The sequence below is a fragment of the Bombina bombina genome, chromosome 4 (assembly GCF_027579735.1).
Source record: "Bombina bombina isolate aBomBom1 chromosome 4, aBomBom1.pri, whole genome shotgun sequence".
Classification (NCBI taxonomy): domain Eukaryota; kingdom Metazoa; phylum Chordata; class Amphibia; order Anura; family Bombinatoridae; genus Bombina; species Bombina bombina.
This window is the reverse complement of record NC_069502.1, coordinates 529,126,601-529,147,949: the sequence shown is the minus strand read 5'-3', so window position 1 is coordinate 529,147,949 and position 21,349 is coordinate 529,126,601. Positions and strand designations below refer to the sequence as shown.

The 21,349-nt window shown below is 37.5% G+C and overlaps 1 protein-coding gene across 8 annotated transcripts in view; it reads right to left on the bottom strand.

Annotated features, from left to right (window-relative positions):
- The window catches only part of MYO6 (myosin VI), a 635,235-nt gene that overhangs the window by 89,805 nt on the left and 524,081 nt on the right, over positions 1–21,349 (bottom strand). For 3 of the 8 annotated variants that reach the window (XM_053710457.1, XM_053710456.1, XM_053710458.1), the window contains exons 29-30: positions 12,361–12,402; positions 11,897–11,926 (exon numbers count right to left, since the gene is read on the bottom strand). The exons of 2 other annotated variants lie outside the window; for them this stretch is intronic. In XM_053710457.1, coding sequence (XP_053566432.1) covers positions 11,897–11,926; positions 12,361–12,402 — 72 coding nt within the window. Of the gene's footprint in view, positions 1–1,147; positions 2,276–11,896; positions 11,927–12,360; positions 12,403–21,349 lie in introns of those variants that run through there. 3 more of the 8 variants (XM_053710460.1, XM_053710459.1, XM_053710463.1) reach the window with 2 other exon arrangements.

Below are 21,349 nucleotides of genomic sequence, written 5' to 3'. Positions count from 1 at the left end.
ACAAAATTGCTGACACAAACTATAGCCTTGCTGCTTGCTAAAACAAATCTGACTTTTCTGCTATTATGATAAATTGGCTTGATCATTTTTGTCATTTTTTATGTATAAAGAAAAGCATGACTTAGTTACTTCACAGTGAAGCCAAAGTAGTGGATTAATATAACACCATCCTATAAAGTTCAAAAACCAGATGCAAAAATGCACGTAAATTGCATGTCAGTAGTGCAGAAAATTAGATTTTGGCTTAGTGATAAATCTGTTTCTTACAGAGAGATGGCACAGTGAGCTTACTCAGAACTGCAGCCATACTAGTTCCTTAATCTAATGCTCAGATTAATACAGGGAGTTTGCACCTTGCAATGCTTAAATGAAGTAAAAGCAGTCATCAAACACTTCAGTGGTTAGTTTCCCATGGTTATTTTAACATCAAGAAACATTTTTGGGGAAGAGAATGTTGACATGAAACATAAATAAATTGAAGTTAACCCTTGAATCAGAGAAGCTTGTGATTAATATTTGCTTGTATCTGACACAACATAAGTTCCCATCAGCTTCAGGTGTATATATGGCCAAGCATTCATAGAGTAGAAAGGGAACATAAGTTAATAGTTAAAGGGACATGAAAGCCAAAACTTTTCTTTCATGATTTAGGTAGAACATACAATTTTAAGCAACTTTCCAGTTTACTTCTATTATCAAATTTGCTTCATTCTCTAGGTATCATTTGTTGAAGGAGCAGCAATGCACTACTGGTTTCTAACTGAACACATGGGTGAGCCAATGACAATCGGTATAAATATGCAGCCACCAATCAGCAGCTAGAACCTAGGTTCTTTGCTGCTCCTGAACTTACCTATATAAACCTTTCAGCAAAGGATAACAAGAAATGGAAGCACATTAAAAAATAGAAGTAAATTGGAAAGTTGTTAAAAATTGTATACTCTGTCTAAATCATAAATGTCTTATTATGACTTTACTGCCCATTTAAAAGTAACTGCTTGATTCAGATCAAAGCTTTATAAAAAAAAGCTACTTTGTCAGTAATTATAGTGAATCTATGTAGGTTGCAATGGAGTCATCTCTTTTGTGTACTGAAAAGTAGATCTTGAAACGGTGTCTTGAGATGTCAAAGATGACTGTAAACATATTTCCATAAAGCCTTTAATGGTGCCACATTGAGGACTGGTGTAAACAATGCCTGACATCCCTCTGGCAGAGATCTAGGTGAACATGATCTGAAAAGGGCTGAGCAAAGCCAATTTGTAGAAAAGATATCAAGCACTGATAGCTGTTCTGACCAGGTTTGCTTAATACTAAGGAAATAACTGACTGCTTCCAAGCTCTGAGTGTTGGCTTCTAAGGTCATCACAATTAAAGACAGCTACTGCATAATGCAAGACTTTTTCTGTTGTGCAGAGACAACCTTGCCCCTGTTTGATAGGGTGTTTTTTCCAGCAGTTGAAAAGATTCAAAGGCCTTTTAAGAGTGGGTAAAAGACTAACAATGAATAAGTTATTATTGATGTAATGGCGTAATCTATTTGTGATAATTTAATATTGGTAAAACATAGAAGTAGAAACCACCAGAAACAGAGATCTAGACTGAAGCTTGATAAATCACGGTGGCAACAACTCCTAAAATTGTACAGTGACATACCCCTAAATTTGAAATAAATGGGTCATCCAACCATGTCATACTACCCCATATAAAATAGCAATTTGAAATCAGTTGACTCCAATTTTTAAAAACAAAAACAAAATGGGTGTGTCTGGGCAGTGGCCGCAACATCAGAAGTTCTAGGGGATATTCACATAATATCCTTGGTATACAGCAACATCTAAACTAAAGAGAAAGAGATCTGGATATTGTAAAACTTGCTGTATCTAAGTGTGGTCCTAGAGAACTGATCCGGACCATCAGGATCTTTGGTGGCGGCCTACCATTTGGAGCTTGATACCCCTCCCTGTAATTCAGGTTGAGCAGTTGCCTAAGAACTGCTATCTCATTCTAGTCTACTAGACAGAAAAATTCTGTATTCAATAACATGGAGGAGCGCCATACGATTTTGCAAGGCCTCTTTGTGAATTTTGAGCATAAAATATGTAGTAAGTTTGATGCTGAACGATAGCTAAATCTGATGGCCCATCACTAAATAAATCTGCAGATGCATATGTGAAAGGTGAAAAGGCTGAGTCTTGGGGCCAGCGGAGAAGCTTGTTAAGATTCCCAGAGATAGTAATTGAGGAACAAGATGAGGTCGGTGAACAGCAGCAATCTGTGATAGAGGAGATTGTATTAGAGTCAAAAGTATCAATGGCTATGGAGCACATACATACAGAAGAGGCTGTATTAGATTGTATCAATGGCTGCAGAATCTATTACTAAGAGAAGGGATCCGCTATTAACCATTACCCAGCTTTCTGAGGAGGAAGATTCTGATAGCTCACGCCTAAGTATTAATAAGAGCTTCTTACATGTTAATCGTGCGAGATATGTTTGCCATCCTATTAACTCAGGGAAAGGAGACTAAGTATTAAGAGACAACTAACTAAAAGGGGACATTGTGTGTATATATATATATACACACAATGTCCCCTTTTAGTTAGTTGTCTCTTAATACTTAGTCTCCTTTCCCTGAGTTAATAGGATGGCAAACATATCTCGCACGATTAACATGTAAGAAGCTCTTATTAATACTGCAATTTATATATATATCTTACACAGTGTAATCCATTGTGAGTAAGGCAGCAATTTTACCCTGGTTGAGAGCAATGAATGTTTTAATAAAGTGTATGTCCATTTGTTAATGTTTACGGATGGGAGAGGAGTCTCTCAAGGAGTGTCTTCTAATAGCCCTCGGTATCACTTTAACCATTTTGAGTTATAAGTGCAATTGTAAGAGCCCTTTTTTACAGGCAAGTAGAAGTAAAATTACCTTGGGAGGTGCTTGATTATCTCTCCTAAAAAAAATATATACTTAGAAACGCATCTTCTTATTATAATTGCTATTTGAGAGTGACTCTTTATTGATTTTACATTTTATTTACCACCAAAATCAGCTAGTACGACTGGTGTGACGCTTTATGATGGACACTAGACCTGAGACATCTTACTAGAAAACTAGTGGGATAAGGGGGATTCTTTTTTGTGTAAGGTTATTTGGTCTTTTACCTAGTTTCAAAATGTTTAATTTAAATTTATTTTCAGGTTTGTAAAATTGACTGATAGTTTGGTAACTATTGTTCTTTATAAGCTTAAAGATATTCACATTACACTACAATTTACTTAGTACTTGCCTTACCCATATTTACCATATAGGACCTTACATCTGAAGACACTCTGTAGTCAACTGTTTGCTACTCTAATGAGCTGAATATCTTTATTTGTGTAAGTGTAATTGGTCATTTTACTTATTGGTAAAATATCTACTGCCTATATATATTTATGTCTCTAGGTTAGCTGATAGCTTGGTGATTATTATTTTTTATTAGGTTTGAGATATTCATGTTGTATTAGGTTTCAGTTAGTTCTCATCATATACCTACTATAGGGTCCACCTACATTTTAATTTGTTACTCTCATTATCTATAATTTAATTATGGGGCCGTTAATCATACAGGCAGTATCCATATCTAAACAGCTCAAAATACTATTTTGCAATGGGTTAGCTAACAAATTTTCACAGCATGTTAAAGGATTGCACTGTTTAGGCAAATTGTTCTTTGTAATATTATAAACCTACTTATATAGAGTATAGCCTCTTTTATAAGGTAAGATTTAGACCATTTTGAGGTATAAAGAAAACTAGTCTCACCCATACTTCAACAAATAATTTATTCTTGTATATGGTAGACCTCCTGTATTTTCACAGTATTTGTTTGAGCTATACAAGATTTCCTACAGGCTACCTCCACCATGTTAAGTGGGTATTTATTACTAAATTAACAGAGAGTGTGTCCTAGTAAACCTATTTTCCTCCTAACAGTATATGTATTTAGAATGTTTGTGGCACGAGTGGTTTTATTAGGTTAGTGGCTATATGTGTGATTCAATCATTTATAAATAAGGATATGCTTACTGTGAATCTTTATAGGTCAAAGCATTCTGTAAATCTATTTGGTCACACATAGTTTAATCACTGTAGAGGTCCAAGCGTGGCCTTCTCCTTATATATTCCTCCTGGCAATTCTAATCTTATTTATAAACCTCCTATTTTTGTAAAGCAGGTGTTTAAGGTCCAAGAGAGGCCTTAATATACTCATGAGGACAGAAAAATTATATTAAGTATATGTGAAAATCGAGGTCCAAGAGTGGCCTATAATGTTTAGGAGAGTAAACAAAAAGTTCTGTTTCTTAGTTTGCACCTAGTTTCTTAAATATGTTTAAAAGTGACAGTCAAGTCCAAAAATAACTAAACTTCATAATTTAAATAGGGCATGTAATTTTAAACAACTTTCCAATTTACTTTTATCACCAATTTTGCTTTGTTCTCTTGTTATTCTTAGTTGAAAGCTAAACCTAGGAGGTTCATATGCTAATTTCATAGACCTTGAAGACTGCCTCTAATTTGAATGCATTTTGACCACTAAAGGGCATTAGTTCATGTGTTTTATATAGATAACATTGAGCTCATGCACGTGAAGTTACCCAGGAGTGAGCACTGATTGACTAAAATGCAAGTCTGTCAAAAGAACTGAAATAAGGGGGAAGTTTGCAGAGGCATAAATACAAAGTAATCAGAGAGGTAAAACGTGTATTTCTATAACAGTGTTGGATATGCAAAACTGGGGAATGGGTAATAAAGGGATTATCTTTTTTTTTTTAAAGAACAAAAATTCTGGTGTTGACTGTCCCTTTAACTTCGATTAGTATGTTAACCTGTATGTAGACACTTATAGATACTTTATTTCAGATTGTACTTTGACATGTCAATCTGTATGTAGACATTTATGTTATTGCTCTTATGGATGTGTCTGTTGCATTGTGCAAACCGGATGTAATTTGTCTCAACCTTAAAAAAAAATATATACCAAAAAAAAACAGAATTTATGCTTACCTGATAAATTTCTCTCTCTTGTGATGTATCGAGTCCACGGATTCATCCATACTTGTGGGATATTCTCCTTCCCTACAGGAAGTGGCAGAGAGAGCACCCACAGCAGAGCTGTCTATATAGCTCCTCCCTTAGCTCCACCCCCCAGTCATTCGACCGAAGGCTAGGAAGAAAAAGGAGAAACTATAGGGTGCAGTGGTGACTGAAGTTTTTTAAACAAAAATATACTACCTGTCTTAAATAGACAGGGCGGGCCGTGGACTCGATACATCACAAGAGAAAGAAATTTATCAGGTAAGCATAAATTCTGTTTTCTCTTGTAAGATGTATCGAGTCCACGGATTCATCCATACTTGTGGGATACCAATACCAAAGCTTTAGGACACGGATGAAGGGAGGGACAAGACAAGTACCCTAAACGGAAGACACCACTGCTTGTAGAACCTTTCTCCCAAACATAGCCTGCGAAGAAGCAAAAGTATCGAATTTGTAAAATTTGGAAAAAGTATGAAGCAAAGACCAAGTCGCCGCCTTACAAATCTGTTAGACAGAAGCTCTAGTAGAATGAGCAGTAATTCTTTCAGGAGGCTGCTGGCCAGAACTCTCATAAGCCATACGGATGATGCTTTTCAGCCAAAAAGAAAGAGAGGTAGCCGTAGCCTTTTGACCTCTCCGCTTATCAGAATAGACAACAAACAATGAAGATGTTTGACGGAAATCTTTGGTTGCTTGTAAGTAGAACTTTAAAGCACGAACCACATCAAGATTGTGCAACAGACGTTCCTTCTTTGAAGAAGGATTAGGACACAGCGAAGGAACAACAATTTCCTGATTGATATTCTTATTAGAAACAACCTTAGGAAGGAATCCAGGTTTGGTATGTAAAACCACCTTATCTGCATAGAAAATAAGATAAGGTGAGTCACACTGTAAAGCGGATAACTCAGAAACTCTTCGAGCCGAAGAGATAGCTACTAAAAGCAAAACTTTCCAAGATAGAAGCTTAATATCTATGGAATGCATAGGTTCAAACGGAACCCCTTGAAGAACTTTAAGAAACAAGTTTAGGCTCCATGGCGGAGCAACAGGTTTAAATACAGGCTTGATCCTGACCAAGGCCTGACTAAACGCTTGAACGTCTGGGACATCTGCCAGACGTTTGTGTAAAAGAATAGAGAAAGCAGATATTTGTCCCTTTAAGGAACTAGCTGATAATCCCTTCTCCAATCCTTCTTGGAGAAAAGACAAAATTCTAGGAATCCTAATCTTACTCCATGAGTAACCCTAGGATTCACACCAACAAAGATATTTGCGCCAAATCTTATGATAGATTTTCCTGGTGACAGGCTTTCTAGCCTGAATCAGGGTATCAATGACCGACTCAGAGAAACCACGCTTTGATAGAATCAGGCGTTTAATCTCCAAGCAGTCAGACGCAGACAAATTAGATTTGGATGCTTGAACGGACCTTGGATTAGAAGGTCCTGCCTCATTGGCAGAGTCCACGGTGGAACAGATGACATGTCCATCAGGTCTGCATACCAAGTCCTGTGTGGCCATGCAGGCGCTATCAGAATCACCAAAGCTCTCTCCTGCTTGATTCTGGCAACCAGACGTGGTAGGAGAGGAAACGGTGTAAATACATAAGCCAGATTGAAGGACCAGGGCACTGCTAGAGCATCTATCAGTACCGCCTGGGGATCCCGGGACCTGGACCCGTAATGCGGAAGTTTGGCATTCTGTCGGGATGCCATCAGATCCAATTCTGGTGTGCCCCATAGCTGAGTCAGCTGGGCAAATACCTCCGGATGGAGCTCCCACTCCCCCGGATGAAAAGTCTGACGACTTAGGAAATCCGCCTCCCAGTTCTCTACCCCTGGGATATGGATTCCTCAGAGATGGCAAGAGTGACCCTCCACCCATCGGATAATTTTGGTTACCTCCATCATCGCTAGAGAACTCTGTGTTCCTCCTTGATGATTGATATAGGCTACAGTCGTGATGTTGTCTGACTTAAATCTGATGAATTTGGCCGCAGCTAGCTGAGGCCCCGCCTGAAGCGCATTGAATATCGCTCTCAGTACTAGAATGTTTATCGGGAGGAGAGATTCCTCCCGAGACCATAAGCCCTGTGCTTTCAGGGATTTACAGACTGCACCCCAGCCTAGCAGGCTGGCATCTGTCGTTACTATGAGCCACTCTGGCCTGCGGAAACATATTCCCTGAGACAGGTGGTCCTGAGACAACCACTAGAGAAGAGAATATCTGGTCTCTTAGTCCAGATGCAGTTGAGGAGATAAATCTGCTTAATCCCCATTCCACTGTTTGAGCATACATAGTTGCAGTGGTCTGAGGTGTAGGCGGGCATAAGGAACTATGTCCATTGCCGCTACCAAAAGTCCGATTACCTCCATACACTGAGCCACTGATGACCGAGGAATGGAATGAAGAGCTTGGCAAGTGATTAAAAGTTTTGATTTTCTGACCTCCTTCAGAAATATTTTCATTTCTACCGAGTCTATCAGAGTCCCTAGGAAGGAAACTCTTGTGAGAGAGACGAGAGAACTCTTTTTTATGTTTACCTTCCACCCGTGAGATCTCAGAAAAGCCAACACGATGTCCGTGTGAGACTTGGCTAGCTGGAAAGTCGACGCCTGAATTAAGATGTCGTCTAGATAAGGCGCCACTGCTATACCCCGCGGTCTTAGAACCGCCAAAAGGGAACCTAGCACCTTTGTGAAAATTCTGGGAGCCATGGCCAACCCGAAGGGAAGGGCCACAAACTGGTAATGCCTGTCCAGAAAGGCGAATCTGAGGAATTGATGATGATCTCTGTGAATAGGGATGTGTAGATACGCATCCTTTAAGTCCAAATAGTCTCCATCTTGAAAGATGGTACGCTGAGGAATTTGTTTAGAATTTTGAGATCCAAAATTGGTCTGAAAGTTCCCTCTTTTTTGGGAACCACAAACAGGTTGGAGTAAAAACCTAGCCCTTGTTCCGGAACTGGGTGAATCACTCCCATGGTATGTAGGTCTTCTACACAGCGTAAGAACGCCTCTCTCTTTGTCTGGTTTGCAGACAATTGAGAAATGTGAAATCTCCCCCTTGGGGGGGGGGGGGGTCTTTGAAGTCCAGAAGATATCCTTGGGACACAATTTCTAAAGCCCAGGAATCGTGAACATCTCTTGCCCAAGTCTGAGCAAAGAGAGAGAGTCTGCCCCCTACTAGATCCGGTCCCGGATCGGGGGCTACCCCTTCATGCTGTCTTAGAGGCAGCAGCAGGCTTCTTGGCCTGTTTACCTTTGTTCCAAGCCTGGTTAGGTCTCCAGACTGACTTGGATTGGACAGAATTCCCCTCTTGTGCAGCAGGGGAAGCTGAAGCGGGACGACCCTTGAAGTTCCGAAAGGAACGAAAATTATTTTGTTTGGTCCTCATCTTATTTGTTTTATCCTGAGGGAGGGCATGGCCTTTCCCTCCATTGATGTCTGAAATAATTTCTTTCAGTGCAGGCCCGAATAAGGTCTTTCCTTTGAAAGGGATGTTCAACAATTTAGATTTTGATGACACATCAGCAGACCAGGACTTAAGCCATAACGCCCTGCGTGCTAAAATGGCAAAACCTGAATTCTTTGCCGCTAATTTAGCCATTTGGAAAGCGGCATCTGTAATGAAAGAATTAGCCAAATTAAGGGCCTTAATTCTATCCATAATATCCTCTAATGGAGTCTCCACCTGGAGAGCCTCTTCTAGAGCCTCAAACCAGAAAGCAGCTGCAGTAGTTACAGGAACAATGCATGCAATAGGTTGGAGAAGAAAACCTTGATGAACAAAAATTTTCTTTAGGAGACCCTCTAATGTTTTATCCATAGGATCTTTGAAAGCACAACTGTCTTCGATAGGTATAGTTGTACGCTTAGCAATAGTAGAAATAGCTCCCTCCACCTTAGGAACAGTCTGCCACGAGTGTATGGTGTCAGATATGGGAAACATTTTCTTAAAAACAGGAAGGGGAGCGAACAGAATACCTGGTCTATCCCACTCCTTAGTAACAATAGTCACAATCCTCTTAGGGACTGGAAAAACATCAGTGTAAACAGGAACCTCTAAGTATCTGTCCATTTTACACAATTTCTCTGGGACTACTATAGGGTCACAATCGTCTAGAGTAGCTAATACCTCTTTGAGCAATAAGCGGAGGTGTTCAAGCTTAAATTTAAAGGCCGTCATATCAGAATCTGTCTGAGGGAGCGTTTTTCCTGAATCAGAAATCTCTCCCTCAGATAACAAATCCCTTACCCCTACTTCAGAACATTGTGAGGGTATATCGGATACGGCTACTAAAGTGTCAGACGGCTCAGCATTTGTTCTTAACCCAGAGCTGACATGCTTTCCTTGTAAACCAGGCAGTTTACAGAAAACCTCTGTGAGGGTTTTATTCATAACTGTGGCCATGTCTTGTAAAGTAAATGAATTAGACGCACTAGAGGTACTTGGCGTCACTTGTGCGGGCGTTACTGGTTGTGACACTTGGGGAGAGCTAGATGCTAAACCCTCATTTCCTTCTAACTGAGAATCATCTATTGCAATATTTTTAAGTGCTAAAATATGCTCTTTATAATTTATAGACATATCAGTGCAAGTGGGACACATTCTAAGAGGGGGTTCCACAATGGCTTCTAAACACATAGAACAAGGATTCTCCTTGGTGTCAGACATGTTAAACAGGCTAGTAATGTAACAAGCAAGCTTGGAAAACACTTTAATCAAAGTAAATAACACTTTAAACAAAAACGGTACTGTGCCTTTAAGAGAGAAAAAAAAACTGCACAAACTCTGCAAAACAGTGTAAAAAAGCAGTAAACACAACGACATTTTTACAGTAACATCATAAAGCCTTAGTAACTTTGAACAACTATGCAAATAAACAATTAACCCCTTAATGTAAAAACCGGATTAAAAAAAAAATTCAAAACCGGTAAAATAATATTCAGCACCTTGCCACAGCTCTGCTGTGGCGCCTACCTGCCCCTTAGGAACGATTTGTGGGGGAAAAAACCTCTTTACAGCCCTCAAATACAGCAAGAATCTCTGGAGAAGTAGCTGGATGCTTCTGAGGTAAATAAACTGTGCAACTTAAAATAGGCCCCTCCCACCTCACTCGATGTTATGGGGCCTAAAAGAAACACCACAAAGTGTTTCTTAAACTAGCCATGTGGGTTAATAACCCTTAAACAAGCCACAAAGACCCCTTAAAGTCCCTCAAAAAACGTTTTATTTGTAATTAAACCAAAACGTTTTTTCCTATTAGTGTCACCAGTAACTAATGAGCCCTTTATGCAAGCTTGGATTCCTCTTTTACTGAATAGAGCTTACCTTTCCCTCATGGGGATATTGCCAGCCTTTTCTAGAAATAACACAGTCTGTCTAGAAAAAAATAGACTCAACATACCTCAATGCAGTTTAGCCTGAAAACTGTTCCCCCAACTGAAGTTTTCCTGTACTCTTCAGCCCTTGTGAGAACAGCAGTGGATCTTAGTTACAAAATGCTAAGATCATCATCCTCCTTGCAGAAATCTTCATCCCTTTTCTGCCAAAGAGTAAATAGTACACACCGGTACCATTTAAAATAACAAAATGTTGCTTGAGAAAATAAAAACTAACATTTTTGTCACCACACTCCTCTTTGCCGTTCCTAGCAGTTAAGCAGGCAGAGAGAATGACTGGGGGTGGAGCTAAGGGAGGAGCTATATAGACAGCTCTGCTGTGGGTGCTCTCTCTGCCACTTCCTGTAGGGAAGGAGAATATCCCACAAGTATGGATGAATCCGTGGACTCGATACATCTTACAAGAGAAATATATATATCCAAAAATGGCCTCCTTCAGACTGTTTGCTACAATGCACTATCTACTATGCTACACAGTCTACAATTGTATTAGCTACGTCCAGGTTTGGAAAATACAATGAATTCATGATCAGTAGAAAACATAAAGAACTGACCACAGTACTGTTGTTGTACAGTGTCTTGCTTGTATCTAATGACAGCTTTTGGTGACCAGTAGTGCTCTCTTGTCGAATTACAGAACATACATACCGGTATATCTATCTAAAATATATTACCAACTACAAAACATGTTGTGATTAAACATTCACTTTTAAGCTTAATTTTCATTGTGCAAAAAGCTATCTTTTAGACTTTCCTCACATTACCAATTCATTTAGTATAAAATGCACATTCTATTAAATAACTCACAGTTCAAATTACATCTACCCTGTAGCAGCATTTAGTTTGGCCACAATATCATTTTAGAGGTTCAGAAAATAATGATAGCCTCCATCCATGATCTTGATGTTTTAGTTAGGAACATATCACTGCAGTAATTATCTTCAGCTCAGAATGCTAATTGTGAAAACTTAAACTTAATTGGACTGGATAGAGCACTGCAAGTTTAAACAACTTTCCCCCTAAAGTTTTAATTATGACGCTTGTAATTGGAAAAAAAAAAAGGTTCCACACATCTCATTAGATATTATAGCATGTGTGTATGCATAGAATTGTTTGTTTGTTGATTAGTATATACAATTATAGCATATTTATTAATAGTACCTAATGCCCTACATAATATTTTATTAAAATATACTATTGCAATCTAATTCTATTTTGAGGCATCAATTATAATGTAATGTGGCCGGAAGCCAAACCCACCATTACTGACAGCCCAATCATATAAAAAAAACGTGTGTATCCAAATAAGTTATAAGTAAAACATCAATAATCTATATTAGCTTCCCTTTTTTCTGACAAATAGACATCATATTATTCACAACAAAAAAGACGTACATTGTCATTTTGCTCTTTTGTCCACTAGAGCTGAAAAAAAAGAGAATATACCAAGTTAGTTCATAAAAATGTTCTTGAAATAATTAGTTTTATACAAGTCTCTGATTTGAAGGGGTCACCCCATGCACCTCATCCCTTTTGATTAAGTATATAATGATCTCAGTTTGAACTCTGAAAAGGATTATACAATATTTTCCACTTCACTTTAATCTTTTCAGCTCTTTCACAGGATAGAATCATCAGCATAATTTAAATGACCAATAATTAAGAAACACTTGTTTTAACAATTATTTCCAGATCCCCCCCGCAAGGTCTTTTATTTTATTTGAACTCTGCATCCTCTAATTACTTATTCAGATGCATTGATTTGTTGATAATTTTTAATTTCCTTTTTTGTTTCAAGATCATACATGCAGATGATTAGAAAAAAATCATGTATTTGTAAAGATGAAAGCCCTCCTTACTTAGCATAGACTGGAGAGGGAAGATTCATTTCTGTCTTTCCACTATAGAAAAAAAATGTCATAAATGAAACATACACGCCAGATAAAAATATACAATATATTCTGTGCAAAGCTAAGAGCCAAATTAACTTGAATACACAAACAAAAGTAAAAAAATGCAAATATATATATAAGGTTTAACTAGGTACTGTGATTGTCATTTAACCAACTGGACCATCGCACTAAACATACATTTTCACATCAGATAAGAACTAAAGAGGCAAAAGGCTCACCGATCCTGTCTCATGGTAAACATATGAAATACAAAAGAAAAATAAAACATGACCTAGAGTCCAAAGCAAACACATTTCGGCTGTTTGTGTTTCTGTCTCTCTCTGTTGAGAGAGCTTCTTTGTTAAAAGGCACAGTAAAAACCTTGCGATTTTTATATAAAATGTTTAGTTACAAGTAATGAAACAAATGTATAATTATTTATTTTGCCCCCTATTAATGTGTTAGCTCTGCAAATAGAGCAATTTCTACTTCAAAGAACAAGAAAAGCACCCTGCTGAATTCTTAAGGCTAACTCTTCTACATATTTTTTTAACTAATTAGCTATAACTGATAACAACTGCAAAACAGAGTACTTTAAACTGACTTTATGACGGTGGCTAGCCTTGTTGTTTGCAGACTAAAGCCCAGATTGGCTCCTCCAAATAAGGCAAAGTGTGGGTAGAGTTTGGCTATTGAAAAATGATTGCACTAAAAGGGGTGTTAATTTGTTTTAAAAATGTTAAGACTCGGCTGATATGTTATTCTATAGCCACACAGCAGAAATGTCTTGTAATTACTTTGATAGCATTTTAAAGGCATATAAAAGGGAAAAAGAAAAAATGATGCAATATGTTAGAGCATTTTACTATTATACCTATTGCTTGTATATAACTGTGTGTTTAATAATGGCAAAGGGATAAGACACATTGGTAAAGTCAGCTATATAGCAGCAAAGCCCTTCTGGGAGCTACCTGAACACATATGGAGAGCCAATGACAATAGACAAATATATATAGCTACTAGGCATGGGTGAAAATGTGTTGTCAAAGTACAAATCCAAGTTTTTGTATGTTACACATTGTAGAATTTTGGAGAAAACCTAAGTTTTGTCCCTTTAAATCCTTGAATCTTGGCCTGCTCCAGTAGGCCTCATTTAAACAAAAATACATTAATTGTATATTGTAGGGAATTTTTTGCTTGAACTAACTTACTTTTTTTTCCTAGCCCGAGTCAATGTGCCTTGTAACATCTCTTAAATGCTTCTCCCAGCTTGTGGCTTGACTATGTATTTGCATGGTTTCACGTTTACAAGGTATTTTGGTGATACATCGTACATAAAATTATTTTATGCTCATTCAAAGTAAAAAAGCAAAAATGATTCTCTTATAAACTACATGTTGGAAAAATGTGAGCCACATTTTTTCTTTCATGATTCAGATAGAGCATGCAATTTTAAGCAACTTTCTAATTTACTCCTATTTTTTTCTTCGTTCTCTTGCTATTTTTTAAAAAAAAATCAGGAATGTGATGCATAGGAGCCGGCCCATTTTTGGTTCAAAACCTGGATTATGCTTGCTTATTGGTGGGTAAATGTAAGCCTCCAATAAGCAAGCACTATCCATGGTGCTGAACCTAAAATTGTCTGGCTGCTAAGATTTACATTCCTGCTTTAAAAATAAAGATAGCAAGAGAACAAAGAAAAATTGATAATTAGAAAGTTGGCATGCTCTATCTAAATCATGAAAGAAAAAAATTGGGTTCAGTGTCCCTTTAAAACCAATTTGTTTGTGTACTTACCATTTATTTTGATGAATTGCCAGGGGTTTAGTCTGCCCACAACACACAATCAATATATTGCAACTCTCTAATGGTTATAGGGATTAGAAACCACATTATTTGGAAAGCTTCCATTTCACCGCTATGATCAAATTTGCTTTGTTCGCTTTGTATTCTTTGTTGAAGAGGTGCCTAGCCTAGGTAGGTGTCTGGAGCATTAAATGGCAGGAAATAGTATTGCTATTTAGTGTTCTTGCAAAACTGCTGCCATATAGTGCTAGAGACACGTGCATGCTCCTGAGCTTAAAGTGATGGTAAATCAAAGCGTTTAACAATTGCTAGGATTTACCATCACTAAAAATCAAGGGGAGTTTCATTCATCAACTGTGTAAAAAAGGTGCTAAACTCACCCTTTCTGTGCCACCCTTTTTGTGCCCACGGGACAACAATCTCTTTCAACGAGATGACAGGTTTCTGTATGCACGCACTGCTATTAATTCAGAGGTGCAAGCTGCACCTCATTGGTAGAAGATCGTTGTGCCGTGGGCGGCTGCAGCCGCTGAATTTATCGCTATGCAACAACACAGAAAGGGTGAGTTTAGCACCTTTTTTTACACGGTTGATGAATGAAACTCCCCTTGATTTGTAGTGATGGTAAATCCTAGCGTTTGTTAAATGCTTGGATTTACCATCACTTTAAAGGGGTAATGATTCAGATAGAGCATGCAATTTAAAAGAACTTTTTTACAGATAAAATGTAGTTACTGTTCCACTGCAGAGCAAGTTGGGATGTAGAGGACATAAAAGGAAAACTGCATCCCTCATCAAACCCACTACTACCATGCAGTAGGCTACACACATACAAGACAAAGTCTGAAGCTTTGCACAAGTCTTTTGTAAGAGAGTTCTGTGAGTCTCTGTAAAAGAAAAATATATGGACACTGAATCTATGATAACTCTGGGAAATGTTAGCCTAGAAAGTAAAACCTGAGAAATGAAAAAAAAGGATCCTTGTGCATGGGCATATAAAGATACCCATCCCTCAAGATGATTGTGGTCATGAATTGAGCCCACTGAACCATAGCTAAAATGGTTGTCTCACAAAGTGAAAGGTAGGAACTATGTAGGAGCTGTCTGGAGTCTTCAGATCCAAAATGGTTCTAGTTGACCTTTTTTTCTTTGGAGCTAAGAAAATATTATAATAGAATTCACATCCTCTGAAAAAGCTCAATTTGCCTCCAACCAGAACTAGATCTGAGACGGAGTTCGTGAGATATGCAGAGAAGTGGGAGGAATTAAAAGCTCTTGGTGTGCTGGGTGTTTTTGCCTACCTCCTAGTGGACTGTAGTTTAATCCAATGTGATGCCTGGTGGACTCTCACCACCTTATGAAAGAAATAAAATAAAACATACTTTTGAACCCATGTAGAAAAGGCTTAAATAGGCTTCCTCTGCTCTGACCATCTTGCAACTAATGTTTTTTAAAACAGGACGTGAAATCACAATTGTTACCCCACAGATTTCTTGTTGGGTGGAAGGTATAAAACATTGTTTGTGACACACACATTATGTAAAACTGCCTACATATTCTATGTTCAAAGTCACTTCATTTTTATAAGATTGTATTACACAAATAAAGGAATGTGACAGCCATATAAAAACAAATCACAGGTGCCACGTTTCAAATGCATGCCCAGAGTATCCCAAAGCACTGAAGGTTGGAAAACACTGTCTTAGAATCACTGCCTGCCAGATCCTTTTTATGAACTACTCAATCATATTTCTGATCAAAAAGAAGCCCGTTCATCAGTCTGTAAACTTCACTTCACTGAGCAGATGGAACACAGGCATTTTTTTTAATACAGCTAAAAGTAAATAGAACATTTTTTCACAATACTACATACAAACCAATCTTCCTTATTTATCATCACATCTTGTTATTTATTTTTTTACTGTTTGCAGGCCCAGAATTTTCCCCATAGGGATCTAAAAGCCTGCCTATTCACTGGCATTCAGAACACAATCTGTACTAGCTCAAGGCTCAAGAAACTCTCATAATTTTAGTTTTTTTCACAGTCAGTATTAATTAATATCTGCTACCAAGACAGGAGCAATGTGTTACATAAACCCGATTTATATGAAATTGAATAGCAAAGTTCAGTTCTTCTACAGAAACAGTTTCATGTGCACCATTCTATTTATAAACTTCTATATTCACTGAGAGGTCTCTCCAGCCTAATTAGTTCCTGTCTTATGCAGGTGATTCTGAAAATCTCACCATTTTTTAGTGAATCAGCTGCATAGTACAACAATGGTAGCTGAAGTATGTAGTTTATTAAGAGCAGGCTGTATCACAGTGTGAACAGTAAAGTAAGAAATACAAACTGTAAATGTGACATGGAAACTAATGTGATATCTGTATAAAGAGGAGTACATTTGTATTTATCAGTCAGTACGGCACTATAACATACCAACGTTTTGTGCCTTTAGGCCCATTTGCAATGTAGAAACTGAATGAAAGATACAATTTTGTGTAAATTTGATCATTAATCATTAAAAGCTCTCACAGTTCTAACACAGAAAGAATAATTAAAGCATATTAAGTAGCACTGGGCATTTCAAATACAGTTTTGAAATACATTTGCTTTTATAAAAATCCTTCTCATTGTAAATGGCACTTTGCGCGTGCACAGACAACAAATGCGCATGCACTTGGCTAACGACCACATCAATGAGTCACAAGCATGTCATGACTAACAGTGCTAAATTTTAACATTTGTTTTGGAATAGCATTAGCACTGTAGGGATTCTGCTTATACTGTCTGAGCCATTCTGCTTTCTTCCAAATAGATCCCTAACTACTGTATCAGATTTACACAAAAACAAATCTAAATAATATTATCAATCTTTATAGAGTTCAAGGAGTTAAACACAGTAGTTTTGCAGAGACAGTGCTGTTTATAGATTGATATAAAGACATTTTTTTATGGTTCTTCCTGCGCTAAAAAAATAGCCTTGCTTTATCGTGGTGTCCCTGTCCACAAATAGAAATTTGGGAGTTGCCTTTAACAGCCAGTAAGCAATATGTTCCTAGGGATGAGTTGTTCACAAATATGAATGTCTAGTTCATTTCAATATCACTTTAAGCAGCTTTAACTTGAGCTTTTTATCCTGCAAATAGTGTAATATATGATTAACAGTGGCTCTTTTACATGCCCAATATGACATGATTAAAGGGACATACAAGCTTAAAATATGCTGTAATGTGTTAGAGCATTTTATTATTGCACACATTTTGCAAATAACTATTTTAACCCCTGTAAATGGACTAAACACCTAAGTCAGCTCCAGATCAACATTGCACTACTAGGACCTATCTGAAGACATCTGGTGAGCCAATGACAAGAGGCATATGTGCATAGCCACCAATCACCAGTTAGTACCCAGTAGAACATTGCTGCTTCCTGAGCATTTTCAACAATACCAAGAGAACAGAAGGAAATGTCACAATAGAAGTAAATTGAAAAGTCTCTTAAAATTGCATGCTCCATCTGAATCTGACCATAAAATACAGTAGATTAGCATACTGAACAAATGGATAACAAAAAGACAATGCAATAGCAATGTCTGACTTTTAACTCCGTAGAAGATTTTTTTTATGGGAAATTTGAGTTTATTAAATTTTCCTTCCCCTTGCATCATGTGAAAGCCATCAGTCAATCACAAAACGCATACATGTATATTCTGTGAATTCTTGTACATGCTCAGTAGGAGCTGGTGCCTCATAAAGTGTGCATTTAAAAAGACAGAGCATGCAATTAAAACAACATTCCCATATCTAAATATGCACATCTGAATCATAAACATTTATTTTACTTTAAAGTGATACTAAACCCACAATGTTTCTTTCATGACTCAGATAGAGCATGCAATTTTAAGCAACTTTCTCATTTACTTCTATTATAAAATTTTCTTCGTTCTCTTGCTATCTTTATTTGAAAAGCAAATATGTAAATTAAGGAGTTGACCCATTTTTGGTTGTAGCCACCAACTAAGCAAGCCCTATCCAGGATGCTGAACCAAAAATAGGCCGGCACCTTAACTTAGATTCCTGCTTTTTCAAATAAACGCCTAGATTACGAGTTGTGCGGTAACAGGGGTGCGTTGCTAACTTGCAGTTTATTGTCACCGTTCACTTACCTGTAGCTCTGGAATTATGGGTTTTTATCAACCCCGGGGTTAACAGGCAAGAAGTGAGCATTGAGCAAAATTGCGCTCCACACTGCACTCCAATACCAGCGCTGCTTAAGTGAGCGGTGAGCTGGTTATACGTGCTCGTGCACGATTTAACCATAGACATCAATGGGGAGAGCCGGCTGAAAAAAAGTCTAACACCTGCAATTATACTCGCCGACACCTACATTATACTTATTAACCCCTAATCTGCCACCCCCAACGTCGCCACCACTATAATAAACATATTAACCCCTAAACCGCCGTACTCCCGCATTCCAAACACTAATTAAATATTATTAACCCCTAATCTGCCGCCCCTAACATCGCCGCCACCTACCTACATTTATTAACCACTAATCTGCCGTCCCCAACGTCGCCACCACTATATTATATTTATTAACCCCTAAGTCTAACTCTAACTCTAACACCCCCTAACTTAAATATAATTAAAATAAATCTAAATATAAAGTACTATCATTAATTAAATAATTCCTATTTAAAACTAAATACTTACCTATAAAATAAACCCTAAACTAGATACAATATAACTAATAGTTACATTGTAGCTAGCTTAGGATTTATTTTTATTTTACAGGCAAGTTTGTATTTATTTAACTAGGTAGAATTGTTACTAAATAGTTATTAACTATTTAATAACTACCTAGCTAAAATAAATACAAATTTACCTGTAAAATAAAACCTAACCTAAGTTACAATAACACCTAACACTACAATTAAATAAATTCACTATATTAAATACAATTAAATAAATTAAATAAAATTAGCTAAATTACCAAAAAAACAAACACTAAATTACAGAAAATAATAAACAAATTACAAGATCTTTAAACTAATTACACCTAATCTAATAGCCCTATCAAAATGAAAAAAGCCCACCTAAAATAAAAAAAAACCCTAGCCTAAACTAAACTACCAATAGCCCTTAAAAGGGCCTTTTGCGGGCATTGCCCCAAAGAAATCAGCTCTTTTACCTGTAAAAAAAAAATACAAACAACCCCCCCAACAATAAAACCCACCACCCACACAACCAACCCCCCAAATAAAAGCCTAATTGAAAAAACCTAAGCTCCCCATTGCCCTGAAAAGGGCATTGGATGGGCATTGTCCTTAAAAGGGCATTTAGCTCTTTTGCAGCTCAAAGCCCTAACCTAAAATATAAACCCACCCAATACGCCCTTAAAAAATCCTAACACTAACCCTCGAAGATTCACTTACCAGGAGAAGTCTTCATCCAAGCGGCGAGATGTCCTCAACGAAGCTGGCAGAAGTGGTCCTCCAGACGAGCAGAAGTGGTCCTCCAGATGGTCAGAAGTCTTCATCCAGATGGCATCTTCTATCATCATCCTTCCGATGCGGAGCGACTCCATCTTCAAGACATCCGGCGCAGAGCATCCTCTTCTTTCAATGGATAACGACGAATGAAGGTTCCTTTAAATGACGTCATACAAGATGGCGTCCCTTAGATTCCGATTGGCTGATAGAAATCTATCAGCCAATCGGAATTAAGGTTGAAAAAATCAGCCAATAGGATTGAGCTCGCATTCTATTGGCTGATTGGAACATCCAATAGAATGCAAGCTCAATCCTATTGGCTGATTGCATCAGACAATAGGATTTTTTCAACCTTAATTCCGATTGGCTGATAGAATTCTATCAGCCAATCGGAATCTAAGGGACGCCATCTTGGATGACGTCATTTAAAGGAACCTTCATTCATCATTAGCCATCGAAAGAAGAGGATGGAGCCGCTCTGCGTCGGAAGGATGAAGATAGAAGATGCCGTCTGGATGAAGACTTCTGCCCGTCTGGAGGACCACTTCTGCTGGCTTCGTTGAGGACATCTTGCCGCTTGGATGAAGACTTCTCCCGGTAAGTGAATCTTCGGGGGTTAGTGTTAGGATTTTTTAAGGGTGTATTGGGTTTGTTTATTTTTTAGGTTAGGGCTTTGGGCTGCAATAGAGCTAACTGCCCTTTTAAGGGCAATGCCCATCCAAATGCCCTTTTCAGGGCAATGGGGAGCTTAGGTTTTTTTAGTAAGGCTTTTATTTTGGAGGTTGGTTGTGTGGGTGTTGGGTTTTACTGTTGGGGGGGGGTTGTTTGTATTTTTTTTTACAGGTAAAAGAGCTGATTTCTTTGGGACAATGCCCTGCAAAAGGCCCTTTTAACGGCTATTGGTAGTTTAGTTTAGGCTAGGGTTTTTTTTTTTATTTTGGGTGGGCTTTTTTATTTTGATAGGGCTATTAGATTAGGTGTAATTAGTTTAAAGATCTTGTAATTTGTTTTTTATTTTCTGTAATTTAGTGTTTGTTTTTCTTGGTAATTTAGCTAATTTTATTTAATTTATTTAATTGTATTTAATGTAGGGAATTTATTTCATTGCAGTGTCGTGTTAGGTGTTAGTGTAACTTAGGTTAGGTTTTATTTTACAGGTCAATTTATATTTATTTTAGCTAAGCTAGGCTGTTATTAAATAGTTAATAACTATTTAGTAACTATTCTATCTAGTTAAAATAAATACAAACTTGCCTGTAAAATAAAAATAAACCCTAAGCTAGCTACAATGTAACTATTAGTTATATTGTAGTTAGCTTAGGGTTTATTTTATAGGTAAGTATTTAGTTTTAAATAGGAATAATTTAGGTAATAATAGTAATTTGTATTTAGATTTATTTTAATTATATTTAAGTTAGGGGGTGTTAGGGTTAGGGTTAGACTTAGATTTAGGGGTTAATAAATATAATATGTTGGGGGCGGCATATTAGGGGTTAATAAATGTAGGTAGGTGGCGGTGATGTTGGGGGTAGCAGATTAGGGGTTAATAGGTATAATGTAGGTGGCGGCGATGTCAGGAGCATAAGATTAGGGGTTAATAAGTATAATGTAGGTGGCGACGATGTTGGGGCAGCCGATTAGGGGTTAATAAT